The 16681-nt window shown below is 35.3% G+C and overlaps 1 protein-coding gene across 1 annotated transcript in view; it reads left to right on the forward strand.

Moving 5' to 3' along the window:
- HMCN1 (hemicentin 1) overlaps nucleotides 1-16681 on the forward strand; it is a 461695-nt gene that overhangs the window by 275507 nt on the left and 169507 nt on the right. Inside the window, exons 31-36 of the mRNA XM_011934184.1 lie at nucleotides 4988-5266; nucleotides 5787-6068; nucleotides 6795-6903; nucleotides 8014-8183; nucleotides 9385-9539; nucleotides 12916-13039. Coding sequence (XP_011789574.1) covers nucleotides 4988-5266; nucleotides 5787-6068; nucleotides 6795-6903; nucleotides 8014-8183; nucleotides 9385-9539; nucleotides 12916-13039 — 1119 coding nt within the window. The remainder of the gene's footprint in view (nucleotides 1-4987; nucleotides 5267-5786; nucleotides 6069-6794; nucleotides 6904-8013; nucleotides 8184-9384; nucleotides 9540-12915; nucleotides 13040-16681) is intronic.

Here is a 16681-nt window from a genome sequence, read left to right on the forward strand (position 1 = left end):
CCTAATGTAAATGACAAGTTAATGGGTGCAGCACACCAACATGGCACATGTATACATATGTAACAAACCTGCACATTGTGCACATGTACCCTAGAACTTAAAGTATAATAAATAAGAAAAAAGTCTTGGAGTGTGTATGTGTGTTTGTGTGTATCTGAGTGTATGCATGCGTAAGTGGGGGGTACATGGGTGTATGTATACATGCATATATATGCACATATATGTACAGTTTAATGAGCAGTGTATTCATAATTTTTATTTGTATTCCATTCTCCCAAATGGAAGTATAGTTCTCTGGCAAATAGGTATGTATTACAATGAAACAGAAAGTGAAATATTTATGTAATTGTCAAATTTAAGCAGTGGATACTATGTTATTACACCATCAATTGCAAATATTCTTTGAGTAATTTTTCTTGTTTTCATAAATACAAACTTTTAAAGTAGACCCTTTCTGATACAAATGATATTCCTTTCTAAAGCATTCACAAAATATGTGGATTTGTTTGAACCTGTGTTCTTGGTTTCACTAATATATTATCCAACTACTTAGGCTAGCCAATGATTTACACAATTTCAGCCAAAGTTTGATAGGCATTTATAGATTAACATACAATATAAATAATCTCAATCAAAATTAAAATTTAAAGCATGAGTAAAATGCTCTTTCTTAGGATTTCAAAATAGTAGCTTGAATTTGTGTTAATTAATTACCTATAGCAGGACTTGGCAAACCTTTTTTATGAAGGGCAATATAGTAAATATTTTAGGCTTTGCAGACCATTAGGCAAAATCAAGGAGATAATATAGATACTTACACAATTAGAGAGAAACAGATTTCTACAAAATTGTTTGTTCATGAAATTCCATTTAGTTGATAGTTTTTTTAATTATAAACTTTTCGTAATACAAGTCTACTAATGAGAAAAATAGAATTATTTTGTGGGAAAACATTTCACTTAATTGAAATTTGAAGTTAGTATTCTCTGTCATCAAAATCAATTGCAAATGTTCATCTGCTACTGTTAGTTTGTTTTGTTTCGTTTTGTTTTTTTTCCTGAGAGGGACTCTCGCTGTCACCCAGGCTGGAGTGCAGTGGTGTGATCTCGGCTCACTGCAACCTCCGCCTCTTGGGTTCAAGCAATTCTCCTGCCTCAGCTTCCCCAGTAGCTGGGATTGCAGGTGCCCGCCACCATGCCCAGGTAATTTTTTGTATTTTTATTAGACATGGCATTTCACTGTGTTAGCCAGGATGGTCTCGAACTCCTGACCTTGTGATCTGCCCGCCTCAGCCTGCCAAGTGCTGGGATTACAGGTGTGAGCCATCGCACCCAGCCTACTGGTGATTTTTAATGAGATTTTACCTATTTTATCTTTGAAAATGTCTCTTCATACAGATAGGTACTGCCTAGTACTGATATCATTTCACAGGCATATTTTAATTGTGCATATTCATTGCTTGGAAGGCATTTACAGAATGTTATTATATTCTTCGTGTGATATTTGACTGCCAATTAATAAATTCTAGGTGAAGGTTAGGTGGAAAGCCCTCATTTTCAAAGATCACTAGATTTTGAATGTGAAAATTTTCTTTGCATTTGCCTCAAGGTGTGACACACTGCTAGAACTGTAGTTTGAGCTCAGAAAATATATCCACTGCACATTTGTAGAGGAATCTAGATCTCACTTTTTGCTTGAACTTTTGATAGCATGGAGAATGTATAAAACAGCTTGACATGTGACTAAAACGACACAATGACTACCATAATATATATTTTGCGTTTATGTACTGTTTTGGTCTGGTAATTGGGGTTGGATTCATTTTGAAACACTATCAAGTTTACAGCAAAACTAATTTCCCAAAGCATTCAGTATTCAATAAGAGTGTTTAAGAATGATTCTTTTTATTAAGAAAGAAGTCCAGTCTCAGCCCTGAGCTCAAAAAAAGTGCAATGAAACTTCATCACCACTAATGCATTGACCTGCTGTGTGGTAAGGCAAGTCAGGATATTCAATTTGACTTCTGACAAAAAGTCATATAACTGATGATGTTTATATGAGAGCAAACAAAGTACAGCATATAACACTACTGGTTCAATGACACCTGAATCTTTTACACAAAGTGCTTGCTGGGGAATAATACAATGAAAAAACATAGGTTGTTTTTTTTTTTTAACATTTTACATTGTAATAAGCTTTGTAAACTTGTCTAAACCTGTTTTTTGCTTCACATATATTTTTACCAACATCAATTGTAACAAATCTTAGCAGATTCCACTTCAGGTTGTAATAAATTAGTATTTTTTTCAACTTTTCTGAAAATATTTTTGTCTGTTGTTGTTTCTCAGACTGCTCTAAGAGGCTAATTCTTCAGTTTTTTTTTTTTTCTTTGTACTTTCATTGGTTCCTCAAATAAACAAGAACAGGTGAGCAGTATCAGTAACATCTGTCAACTTGTCAAAAGCCAAGAATACTATTGAGTAAAAAGTTGTCTTAAAAAAATTTGACTATTGATGTTGCTCCCAGGGTTCTCAACTCTTCAAGCAATTATTCTCACTAAGAATAATTTGATACATTCTAACTAAGAATTTTTAACACATTTGTTTTCTTTAGACACATTTCTTTTGCCTCTGAAATCATATCTGATTTAATTAAATCACCATTGGTAAATGGCTTTCCTTGGTTGGCTAACAAATAAGCCTCTCAGAAATTTAGTTTGGTTGTAGCCTTATTTTGGCTTTTTATTTTTGTGAAGAAATTTGCTATGATAAAACATTTCATTTTATGTTTTCTAATTTTTCAAACTCTTGATTTTTAAAATTGGGAATATTGTGATGGCTGCTTAGTCTAGTGATTATTAGAATAGGTATAGTGTTACAAAATAAACATAGTATTTTGCCCTTTAATTTGATAAAATACTCCGCACTGTGCTGTGTCTTAAAAATGAGATATTTTACTATTCTTTTCTTGTTCTGACATGAGGAGTATTCACTGGTGATAAAATTAAATAAAATATCACAGTATGGTGATATGCATAGCTCTAAAAATGCTATCAAGTTGTAACTATGCCACCAAAATTTACAGTAAGCTGAACAGCAGTAGAAGCAATGAGAACACCATATTTGGTTTTTGCTTTAACTCTTTACTCTGCTACTGTTGAGTAAAAGCCTTAGACAATATGTAAATGAATGAATGTGAAAAACAGTAAAACTCTGCGGACACTAAAGTTTGAGTTTCATGTAATTTTCAGATGTCACAAAATGTTATTTTGACTTTTTTTAAACAATTAAAAAATGTAAAAGCCATTCTTAGCTTAGCATCTTCTGGCCTGTGGGCCACAGTTGATTGACCCCTTATATTTATAGTAAGCCTCCTGAGAGAAAAATGATTCTATCATCAAATTCACCTCAAAGTATAATAGATCTTGCCTTAAGTTATGTGAGAGAAAAAAATGTGTACATAAATGTTTGTCAGTATGGACTAGTTCTAAGAATGATTACCAGAAAATATTAAGGTACTCTACTCAGCATCCAGATCTTGTTTTCTAATATCCTTTAATATCCTTGCTTTCTAATACCCATTAAAAGGGACCAGGCTCCTTGGAGAAATGGTTAAGTCTGGAGCTAGGGCAGGGAATACACAAGATGATCCTGGAGCATGTAGTAAGGCTGGAAAGTAAAGAAGTAAGTGCAAATAATAAAACAAAATAAAATAGGGAGGGTATATTGAAGGGACTTAAGAGCTAACTGAAAGACCTCCCAATAGCCCAAACTGGATAAAAATAATGTAGTATTGGATGTAAACCAAGGCATATAAGTTTCTATGAGTCCATATTGATAAAAATAAGTGATTGAATAAATAAAACGAGCAGAAGAGACACATCTTCATAGAGAAGAATTATAATTAAATTATGTAGGTAGTCCCCTCTCATAGAAGTAGAACATAACTCCTCACTCCATTTGTATGGGCTAGAATAAGGACCCCCTTCAAGGGAAAGGGGAGGAAAAAGAGTAACTTTACAGTAGAGAAATATAGCGAACACTACCTTAGCCGGGTTACCAAAAGTACATGCTATCAGCATAACTTAGCACAGTTCTCAGTGATAAGTCATGTTGATAGCATGTACGTTTGGTAGCATATGATGAAAATGGCACTTTACCTGTATGGTCTCCCTCTCAAAACCCATAATCCTAGCTTAACCATAAGGAAAACATTCTATCAAGTATTCTATTCTAAAACTTTATTAAGCTTATATTGATATTCAAATTCATACACATGCCATTTGATTTCTTTTAAATTATTGCAATGATAGCATGATCCTAGAATGACCATATTCAGAATTTGCAGCAGAGACTGAGTGACTTGTTTTTCCAGCAGTACAGCCCTTATGTAGGGTGAGAGGCCAGACATGTGGTTGCTGAATTGTAGGAGATACACATGTAGACAACTGGATGAGTAAAGTTGAGTGAATGGAGTCTTGGCCTTCCCCACCACCCCCCAAAACAGAAAAAAATAGCAAGAAGCAAATATTGAAGACTCCGCAGGTATTATGAATAGCTGGTTCTGAAAGCACTTAGACCTTTAGTATTTCTTGCGGAGAGGGCATACAATTGTACCACATGTGACATTTTTGCTCCCTTGGTCTGATTTGAAACTTGCTGTGTCACTTTGAGTGGGGTTTTATTTTGTTTTGTTTTGTTGGTTAAACATAACTATCTTAGTTATTCTAATATGATCTCTTGAACCTAAATGACTCCCTGAAATGGAATCTGTGACTTTCTGTTTTTACTGAAATCTGAAACCCAAACGGGGAATGATAAAGATGGTTTTGACAATACAGGAAACTCATTATCAGGAGATAAACCACAGACTTCCTAATTGTCTTTAATTTACTTAAAATGCATTGTTTAAACATCTGTAGCATTTAAGATTTTGATGAAGATGCTGAAACTTAGACGACTTGTTTTTGTTCTGAAATCCTTTGTAGTTCCACCTAGTATTAAAGGAGGAAATGTCACCTCAGACATATCAGTATTGATCAACAGCATTATTAAACTGGAATGTGAAACACGGGGACTTCCAATGCCTGCCATTACTTGGTATAAGGACAGACAGCCTATCGTGTCCAGCTCACAAGCACTTTATATTGATAAAGGACAATATCTTCATATTCCTCGAGCACAGGTCTCTGATTCAGCAACATATACGTGTCATGTAGTGAATGTTGCTGGAACTGCTGAAAAATCATTCCATGTGGATGTCTATGGTAAGGAGCAACATATGCTTTAATTATATGCCTTTCTACCTGTGCTTTCTAATATGCAAATATCCAATTTATTCACTAATAATCCTCGGTGGGTTTGTCTTTTTCAATATGCATGGATAGGAATTGGAAGAATCTGTTCCATGATTTGAAAATATATTTTTAAAACCTAAGGTTAGCAAGAGGGTGTCCATTCATTCAACTAACCCTTGCCATGGCACTTGGAGCATCTAGACAATTTGGTTATTACTGAAAAGGCAAAGTAGTTGTTGGGACTAAGATCATTCTCTACTATTTGTCTTTTATAAGCCAGACAGTCCAGAGTTTCCAGAATAATTAGGACAGTTACAGATTAGCTGAACCAAGAAATTCTTTCCTCAATAACTTAGAGGGAGACAGGCATATAGGTAGATTTTAATGGTCAAACTTTATGAGAAAAAACAAAAACTCTTCTTTATTTCATTAGAATGTATTTTATGACCACACAAATAATTGCCTGAAATGTTGCTATGTTTCTCCGTAGTTCCTCCAATGATTGAAGGTGACTTGGCCATGCCTTTGAATAAGCAAGTAGTTATTGCTCATTCTCTGACACTGGAATGCAAAGCTGCTGGAAACCCTTCTCCCATTCTCACCTGGTTGAAAGATGGTGTACCTGTGAAAGCTAATGACAATATCCACATAGAAGCTGGTGGGAAGAAACTCGAAATCATGAGTGCCCAAGAAATTGATCAGGGACAGTACATATGCGTGGCTACCAGTGTGGCAGGAGAAAAGGAAATCAAATATGAAGTTGATGTCTTGGGTAAATAAGGATGCCACTGCCTGGGTTCTCAGATTCATAGCAAAACCTGATTAGTTTGTTAAATACTTTTTTTGTTCGTGCAATAATAAAACAATTAAAAGAAGGTATAGTCCTCTGTGCAACTGTGGATTGCACATTACCAAGGGGTGGATTTGTCACCAGAGTCTCAGGATCTAGAATCTTACATAAATCTTCCACTAGTTTTGATAGGTATACTTGATATTTGCAAGTGCATAGATACATTTTTACATCTATGACAATGTCTAATCGCAGTGAGCAACAATATGGTCTTTTGCCATAAGCACTGTGTCAGGTAAAAGGAAATCTAGTCTCTGGGCCGTGGAAAGTCGTCTTACAACCTTGAAACCCAGTATCTTTATCTATAAATTCAAGGCTTTTGAATAGATGCCCAATTTTGGGAGTTTCTTTCTCTTGTGCTTATGAAAATAAACAATACAAAATATGAATCCACTTTATATTCACCTGGCATCAGTGGTACCATAGTACTAGATGGAGGAATAGTTATGATATGTAAAAAGTATGTTTATTGATCCTGACAAGTGTTTATTGTAAAATGTTTTTAAAATGCATTTCAAGTCCCCTTCATGTATCAAACTACTATCATAATTATCAACCTTTGAACTGCTATGTATTATTGCTTCATGTGATGGTGTGTTTTTTTGTTGTATACATTTCTTTGTGTGTTACATTCCTGTTGTTTTCTAGTGCCACCAGCTATAGAAGGAGGAGATGAAACATCTTACTTCATTGTGATGGTTAATAACTTACTGGAGCTAGATTGTCATGTGACAGGCTCTCCCCCACCAACTATCATGTAAGGGTTTTGGTATGTCTTCTAAATACCGCTTTTTGTTTTGAGTGTTTTAGAGGTATCCTGAAAGCTGTTCTGTACCATTAAAAAGGATTGTATGAAATTGTATTCTTTATATTCCTCTTTTAAGACATGCTCTATATACAAGGCAACGTCTACTTAATAGTCAAAAAGCACCTAAATTTGCTCAGTTAGAGGAATTACATTGTATAGACTTAGAAATTATATATTTTGAGGAATTCCATTGCATGGTCTAGAAATTACATATTTAGTTCACAGAGACAGTCTATTAAGCAGTATTGTCAGAATTTCCCGAGGTACTGAAATGTTTGACAGACTACTAAATAAAAAGAAGTATACTAGACATATTAGGTAAATAGAGAGAGTTAACATGAGTATGTGTTTACCAATTCTTTTTTTCTTATTCTTTAATTTTCAAAGCATGTATCAAATACACAGCTTTTGTTTCCAAGTCACAATGGGATATGCAGAAGAAGAGTTAGTCAGTGAAGGAAATGAAATATGTTCACACATGATTATAAAACTAACTGGAATGTACAAAAATGTAAAAATGTAAAAATATAATGCTATATGATTTCAAAGTTTTGTTTATAGTTGTTTTAAGATTGTGTATGTTTTGCTGGTTATTAAACATAGAAGAGGGTAATATTTAGGAGCACTTGTCTCTTTTCTAATTAAATTGTTTTTCTAATTTAAAATTTTTTTGTACATAGTGGGTGTATATATTTATGGGTTACATGAGATATTTTGGTTCAGGTATGCATACGTAATAATCATGTCATGGTAAATGGGATATCCGTCGCCTCAAGCATTTATGCGTTGTATTGCAAACAATCCAATACTTCTCCTTTTTTTGTAGCCTACAATTAGTAGAAGAATAAAGAACTCAACACATAATTATTGGGTTCCAACAATATGCCAGCCTCTATGTTAGGCCAGGTTTCCTTTTTGCTTCTCTTTTTCATTCACAATTTATTTTACAGAGTAAGCAACTAGGAAATTAGACAAATATACAATAGAAACTTTATATATCTTCTAGGATACGATTGACTTAAAATATTTATCCAGACTTCCTTTTGCCTTTTTCTATAGGTGGCTGAAGGATGGTCAGTTAATTGATGAAAGGGATGGATTCAAGATTTTATTAAATGGACGCAAACTGGTTATTACTCAGGCTCAAGTGTCAGACACAGGCCTTTATCGTTGCATGGCAACAAATACTGCTGGAGACCACAAGAAGGAATTTGAAGTGACTGTTCATGGTATGCTGAATAAGAGACAGGAGCTTTGCATTTTAAATTAATTTATGCATTGTTTTATTATCTAACTCAGAATTGTAGCTCAATAATGTGAATACATCCTGAGTTGTGGAAGGTAGCGTAAAGGATATGAATTTCAGTTGTATAATGACGGATTTTTTTAGTTACTTTATTGACCCAGAGACTCAACCAAGATGTATCATGTAAACACATGTAGACAGTAGCCAAAATAATTCTGGGAAATAAATGAATAAATAAATATAGACAGAATTTAAATGTTAGGAAGTGTGTTCTACACAGAATGCCAAGGTCTGAGGAATTAGACCAAATAAGATAGAAGAGGCTTGGCACAACTTCCAAGTAAAGAGGTTATGTAAGCATTTAAGGTTTTAGCCAAAGCAAGAGGGATGGTGAATACAGTAGTTTTCAGAAATGGTGGCTGAAGATGTAATTGAAGGATCTGAGGAACATAAGTACATTCACAAAACTGGCACATTAGGAGTATAACCATTACTCTAATGACAGAAGCAACCCTCTGCCAGGGTATTGTGTGTCTCATTTGCTGGCAGAACTTGGGAAGGGAGTACTGGAACAAGAAACTGGACAGCCACTTGGAAACCACAAGGAGTGTCTATGAATGTCAACTTTATTCTCCCTCTGTCTCTGCAGACTGCTGTTTTCTTGATTTTTAGTCCCATATCCCATGATGGAATATAGATAACCCTGTTTTTCAGTCTCAGTTCCAATTCCTGAGGGAGGAAATCTGGCAGGTCCAATTTAAATAAAGTTACCATTCCACATTCAATCATCCTTGCAGGGGGCAGAGTCATGCAGTATAAATATGGCTAGAAATCCACCTTGATTTAATGAAGTTGTTCTAGAGAAAGGGAGGGTCATTATAGATTAGTAAAACCCATCAAAAGACATAAGCCAAGTATACATTTGGATTACGGTAGCCATAACTACATTTTACTTATTCTTTGGAGATTTAAAAATCCATAGTTAAGAAGTAACTAATCTATAAACTTACTAAAATATTAGAAATTAAATGCATGGGATGAAAGTATTTCATTGTTTGTTAAAATAGGGATTTGCTTTTTTTTTTTTTCCCTGAATTTTAAGGTTTCAAGTTCTTGCATACAGATTTTTAAGTTCGACCCCACTGATTATGGTTTCATTCCCTGTCCCACTTCCTTAAATATAGTTCCTCCAACAATCAAGTCCTCAGGCCTTTCTGAGAGAGTTGTAGTAAAATACAAGCCTGTCACCTTGCAGTGCATAGCCAATGGGATTCCAAATCCTTCCATTACATGGTTAAAAGATGACCAACCTGTGAACACTGCCCAAGGGAACCTTAAAGTAAGTGTAAGTATTACTCAGACTAAACTGGGAAAGCTACATAGATCTTCCTGGAAATATCAAATTATTCTTTCTTAACTGTAGATTTTCCTGTTAGACAGATTTTGCAGAAAATTTATTAAAAATAATATCCACTTTTCTTAGAGTTTTTAAGAATTTAACTTAATATTTTGATTTGAAGAATGGAATTAAAGACTAACTTTAACAATGATACTGATTTTAAGATAGTGGTCATTATTTATACTATTTTGATTTATGCCTAATTTAGCTGTTAAAAAACCAGTGTTTCACAGATGAACGATGTTCATCAATAATAAGCCAAAAATGTTCACCACTGAGTTAAATTAAGATAAAGTCATACTTATGTAAATGTAGGTAAAATAAGTCGTGAAAAATATTTTTAGGAATTAGTTTATAAGCTTCAAGAGGTCAAAGACTCAATTTTTAAAAAAGTGAATAAGTTCACATATTTATTCTTCATAGTGAGTATAATCCCTGGCATATAACTGTATCTCAGTACATTCATCTCAGTTGTTAAATTAGTAGATTAATGATAGATACATGATAGATTTCAAATCTGGATAATCTAAAGGATGTATTTGAAATCAGAATTAATAGATTTTGCTAATAGGGTCAAGTTAATTGACTAATGTGGGCTTGAATTTTACTCGTGAGTTTTCCCTAATGAGAGATATGTTATGTTCCTTTTTTAGTAGAAGTGAATATCTGTTAATTTTTAATTCCTATTCCTATTCCAAATCCAATGGAAATCATCTCACATCTTTGTGCAAGTGAAAGATTCAGTTTTTAGCCTTCAGCCATAGTGAAGGTAACAATTGTTTACCTGGGAGACAGGTATTTATTGTATTATCATACAAAGGTAGGATTGCAAACTGTAATGAATGATTTTAAGGGAAAACCTAGAGGTGTAAGAACATATAATGAGAAAAGCAAAGCCTTCTAGAATGAGGAAAATTTATGGGAAAAGCCCTGAGTAGAGTTCAGAAGACTTTATAGAAGTTAAATGGGTGAATTAATGAAAGAGAACTGAGTAGAGTGGTTCAAGAATATGTGCATGGGCAAACAAAGCAAAGGTGAGCATGGCACCTCTTGAGGACCAGAAAGCCAGCCAGTGGACTGAGGAAGAGACCAAGGGAGAGGTGGTATTAAAGACTGGAGACTAGGTAGGAGGCACTTAAGTACGGTTAATGATTTTATTTTTACTTTAAGGCAATGAGAGACCTTTGAAGAGTTTTAAGAGAGGAGTGACATGATCAGGTTTGCATTTTAATATAGTTATCCAGACCCATTCCAAAGAATAAATTGGAGGAGCCAATGATAGATATGTAGAAACCAATTAGAACCTAGTTACATTTGTCTAGGAGAGAGAAAAGATAGAAATTGAGACTCATATGCTGGTCATGCAGATGAGGATACTTGGATAGATTGGTGAGGTATTTATTAGTTAAATCACTGGGGGTTGATGAAAGACTCTGTGAAAGGTGAAGGAGAGGGATGTGTCAAGGAAGACTCCTAGAATTCCAACGTATACAACTGTATGGCTAGTGTTGCCATACAGTGAGTTTAAGAGACTGGAGGGGGAAAAGTGTTGCCATACAGTGAGTTTAAGAGACTGGAGGGGGACAAGTTTGAGGTGAGAAAACTGATTTGAGTTTTAGATTTTAGGGGGTTAAAGTGACTGTGAGATCAACTAGTGGAGATGTCAGTAGATCATTGAATATATGGTCTTGGAGCTTGAAGGAGAGTTCTGGCTGGACATATTGGCATATCAACGATATTTGAAACCATGGGCATGGATGAGTTAATCCAAGGAGAGAGTAAAGGGTAAGAAGAAAAAGGAGAGAGAACTGACCTAATTCAGCCTTAAAAAATTATGGCATTTAAAGACCATGTAATGTAATAGTCCCGACATGAATATAAATGTATGAATGTTTGCTTAACATGTTTATAACAGTATGAATGGAGAATAGGTTAAGTGGGAGTTTACATGGGAGAGTTTGGAGAGATCATTTGGGGTCAGAATGTGGTGAGCCTGGAGGGCTGTGCTGAGTTCAAATTTCATTCTGGGAAAGATGGAGAGCCATGAATGAACTTTGATGGGAAACTGGTTAAAGGATCAAATTTGAATTTTAAACAAATTATTCTGGCAACAATATGCAAGATAGATTAACAGTTGGGGAGGTTGGAGACACTGGAACATCAGTTAAGAAGCTATTATAATCCCACAGTGGCTGTGGAAATGGAAAACGGGATCTGAGAAACATATAGTGGCATAATTAATAGAATTCAAAGTAGGCTCCAAAACCTAGATGACTGGAAAAATAGTGGGTGCCATTAAACAAGACTGGGAACATGCAATCAGAAGTAGACTTCAGAAATACAAGGAAAAATATATGAGCTTAATTTTGTGCAAGTGAATTTGATGTTAAATTTGATGTACTAACCTGTTCAGCAGATTGCTGGAAGGACACATGTAGAGCTCAGGAGAGAAAGTGAGGCTATCCTGTAAATTTAGGATGCATTAGAGTTTTTCACTGATGCCATGAGTTTAGATAAAAACTATCAGATAGCTATGATCCTTGGGTGTGGAACAGGAAGAGGAAGCAGATTCTGAAAAGTAATCTCCTAAGAAAGTCAGATAATTAGAACTGAGGGAATGCTTATTTTTAACACCCAGAAAGTAGAGAGTTTCAAGGAGTTGGTAGTCAACCACTCCAAATGTTATAGATGGTGGAGGAGAGTATGAGCTTACTACCTAGGCTGGTGGATATTGTGACTGGAAGTTACTAGTAACCTCTGAATAGTATGTTTCAAAGAATAACCTCTGAATCACCAGTTTCAAAATGGCAGAGACCAGTTGCAGTGGGTTTAAGAGAGAAATTGGGAAAAATAGGAAGAAATTTATCTGCATTTCCATTATCCATATTTTATAATTTTATTGTTTTTCTGGCTTTCATGACCATTTAATAAAAAGTCATTGTTTTAAAACTATTTATGAATTGTTATATAAATGTGGCCAGTTTTTTTGTTTTTTTCAAATAGCTTAACTTTTCATCACATACTTCATAGTTCAGTGCTAAAGTCTTTTATTCACTATGACTATACCAGTAAGCTGGCCTTAGGTTATTTTATTTTGTGTTTTCCAATGAATAAGAAAAGGCTTTTCAATCAAACTAATCTATTGTCTTGTGCATGATGATATGAACTTGCTCTAGTCTATCAAGAGTTTATTAAGATATTGGCATGAAAATATTGTTAGGTATTATAAATTTAAATGAAATTTTCTGTCTCAGTGAATGTTTTCAAATCCAAGGATAAAGTACAAAAATCCTCTGTGCTTTCTGCTCCCAATTAGATACAGTCTTCTGGTCGAGTTCTACAAATTGCCAAAACCCTGTTGGAAGATGCTGGCAGATACACATGTGTGGCTACCAATGCAGCTGGAGAAACACAACAGCACATTCAACTGCATGTTCATGGTAATGTAATTTCTACATCTTAACAAAAGAATATTTGTATCACTTTTTAAAAACATAGTGGGCTCATTTTTATTGAATTACAGTATGAAAGAAACAGGTATTTATTTTATTAGCCTGTATTTAAAAAAAACCTAGTTTTTTTTTTAAATTATTGTAATTATCATTGCACATGTTAGGATCTTCAGTTTTCAGGTTGTCAAATAGGACATACTGGAGCTCATAATTAAATACACCATCCTGTATTTTAAGTTATCTGTATTCTGTTAACTTATAGCTTTCTACAGATAACTTTTGTTGAAAAGACAGAAGTTGGCAGCATTGTTTCTTAATCTTATCTGTGATTTTCTTGCCTGCCTATAAGAAGGATTTCGTGAGTAGAAGCCATCTTTGGCTCAGGATCTTCTCCAATGTGCTGTAATAAAAAGTCTGGGTGGCCATGGAGTACCTCAGTAAAATCATAGCTTCACAGTAAACTTGAAAGACTACATAACCTTGAATATACCACTTCAGATCTCTAGAGGCTCATCAGAAAAGGCCAATAATTAGAGGCTTGAACTTTCCTAATTTAGCCAGAATATTTGCAGAAAACTGTTCAAGATTTTAATGTACACGTTATTCATTTTCTCTAATTCATATGATTTATTGTTCAGCCTTTTATTAATTTATTCATTCATATATTCACTTCACATTTACCAAGCAATTAAACATAGAATAATGTCCTAGCACCTAGCTTAATTCCAGGTATATAGTAGGCAGTCAAAAATATTTAACAAATAAAAGAGTAAATCGTAGGTGAGTGAAAAAGTTTTCATTGGATATTGAATTCATCTAATTTGCTTCTTTGCACATTTTCTTCCATTTGAATCAACCAGTTAAAAATATTCAAATCATCAGTTTCCTAGATGTTTCCAATAAATCAATTTATTCTTTTCCCAGTCCCTGAAATATGAACGTCTAACTTAGGGATGTCTGCATACATACCGTAACATACATAAACCGTGTGGGTCTTTATTCTTTCACTGAACTGTTAGTTGGGAGACCAATATCTGAATGTAACCATTTTACAATTGGCTGACCTTGCTAGTGGGGTTAGGGGACAGGCTGACCCTGCTCTACTGTAAGTTGCCTTGCATTTGCTTCGTTCCCCATAAGGCTGTTATCTCTTCCTAGGGCTCTTTTACAGCTGTCTCCAGCATCTACTCAGACTTACACTTCCATCTAAGAATATGCTTGTGGGGGGGTTCTCTCTTCTTTCTTATTTCCCTACCCTGAGGCTCCTTCTCTTCTCCTTCTACAAGCTGTTTACCTTCCCTCTCCCATCAAGTTCAGTTCCTATCTGGTCTCTGTTACTGGCTAAGAGAAAACAGTTAAGTGGGATACAATGGCATGATGCAATCATCTTACGCACTTAGAAGTCAGGCCAACTTTGGTTTAAATGCTATGCTAAACATGATGTATGTTACCTTGAGTAAACTACTTAATTTCTATGAGTATCTGACTTCCGTAGTGATTTTGGGGTTTAGAGATGATAGGTGTAAAACATCTCCCACCTCATAGACACTAAATAAATGGTAGCAGCTAGCTTTGCTGACTTGTACTTCTTGAGGTGTTTTAAAAAAGAAGGATGTTTTGTTCTCTAGACTGTTTTAAAATACTTAAATGAATGCTCTATAACAGCAGCCCCCAACCTTTTTGGCACCAGGAACCAGTTTCTTGGAAGACAATTTTTCCACAGACTAGGGAGAAGGATGGTTTCAGGATTATCCAAGTGCATTACACTTATTGGGCACTTTATTTCTATTATTATTACATTGTAATATATAATGATATAATTAGACAACTCACCATAATGTAGAATCAGTGAGAGCCCTGAGCTTGTTTTCCTGCAACTAGATGGTCCCATCTGGGGTGATGGGAGACAGTAACAGATCATCAGGCATTAGATTCTCATAATGAATACGCAACCCAGATCCCTTGCATGCACGGTTGACAATAGGGTTCGTACTCCTATGAGAATCTAATGCTGCTACTGATCTGACAGGAGGCAGTGCTCAGGTGGTAATGCTTGCTCTCCTGCCACTCACCTCCTGCTGTGTAGCCCAGTACCTAACAGGCCATCAACTAGTATCAGTCTGTGGCCCAGGGCTGGGGACCCCTGCTGTATAATAAAGAATAGAGCGTATGTCTCCAGTCCTGGAAGAATCTGCCTAGAACAGATGCTCTAAAATTTCAGTATTCTTAAAAGACATGCGAGTTACGTATTAAAAATACAGCTTCCTAGGCCTAGTCCCAGATCTCCTGAAACAGCACCTCTAATATAGGTGGTCTGGGGGCCAGTATTTGGAAAAACATTGGCCTAGACACTAAAGACAGGCCTAAAGACTTGCCAGTATAGTCAAGACTGACTGAAAACCAGAGTCTGTGAGAGAAATCAAATATCTCATCAAATAAAAAGCAACAACAGAAGAGAAAAAGCATAATTGATACCTAAGAAGGCACAAGTCTGTAGACTTGAATATTATAACAAAATGTTGGTTGACAGAGATGCAATTAGGGTGCACATCTACATGGAAAATCATCAAAGAGAAGGGGGCAGACTGGTAAACATATGAGTTAATGCAAAAAGAAAGAGAAGCAGAACGTTAGTCATTTTAAGAGCTTATTCACAATAGCAAAGACTTGGAATCAACCCAAATGTCCATCAGTGACAGACTGGATTAAGAAAATGTGGCACATATACACCATGGAATACTATGCAGCCATAAAAAAGGATGAGTTTGTGTCCTTTGTAGGGACATGGATGCAGCTGGAAACCATCATTTTCAGCAAACTATTGCAAGAACAGAAAACCAAACACCACGTTCTCACTCATAGGTGGGAACTGAACAATGAGATCACTTGGACTCGGGAAGGGGAACATCACATACTGGGGCCTATCATGGGGAAGGGGGAGGGGGGAGGGATTGCACTGGGAGTTATATCTGATGTAAATGACGAGTTGATGGGTGCTGACGAGTTGATGGGTGCAGCACACCAACATGGCACAAGTATACATATGTAACAAACCTGCACGTTATGCACATGTACCCTAGAACTTAAAGTATAATAATAATAATAATAAAAAAATTGCTTAATCAGAGGGAGAATATAGAACTATCTTCCTGATACAAATCACAGGATAGAGGTAAGGTATGGTAGTAGCTTAAAACATTTCAACTAATATGATCATGGCTTGTGTACATAACAGTTTATCTCCCTGAAGGAAGAATAAATGCTGAAGTGCACTTCTAATCTGATACTAATTGTGATTAGCCTGGAAAAAGCAGTTGGCTGAGTGCATGTGATGGGAATCTAGAAATCTAGACAGAAAACTGTCATTTTGACATTCGTGACAGTAACATCACATTGGACACATAAGGCTGCAAACCTGACTCTGTCCTCTTCAATACTTGTATTAATGACTTTACTGATATTTGGAAATGTTCAAAAATGTAGGAATTTCTAAGAGACTGGTTGATGATAGACTTAAAAAAAGACCTCAGTGGTTAAAATGACAAGTTAATATAATGTGGAAAACTATGCAAGAATGGGATGTGAAAAGCATGGCTTAAAAGACACCATGCATTGAAGTACTTGAGTATT

Source organism: Colobus angolensis, unplaced genomic scaffold (genome assembly GCF_000951035.1).
Source record: "Colobus angolensis palliatus isolate OR3802 unplaced genomic scaffold, Cang.pa_1.0 Scaffold132, whole genome shotgun sequence".
NCBI lineage: Eukaryota > Metazoa > Chordata > Mammalia > Primates > Cercopithecidae > Colobus > Colobus angolensis.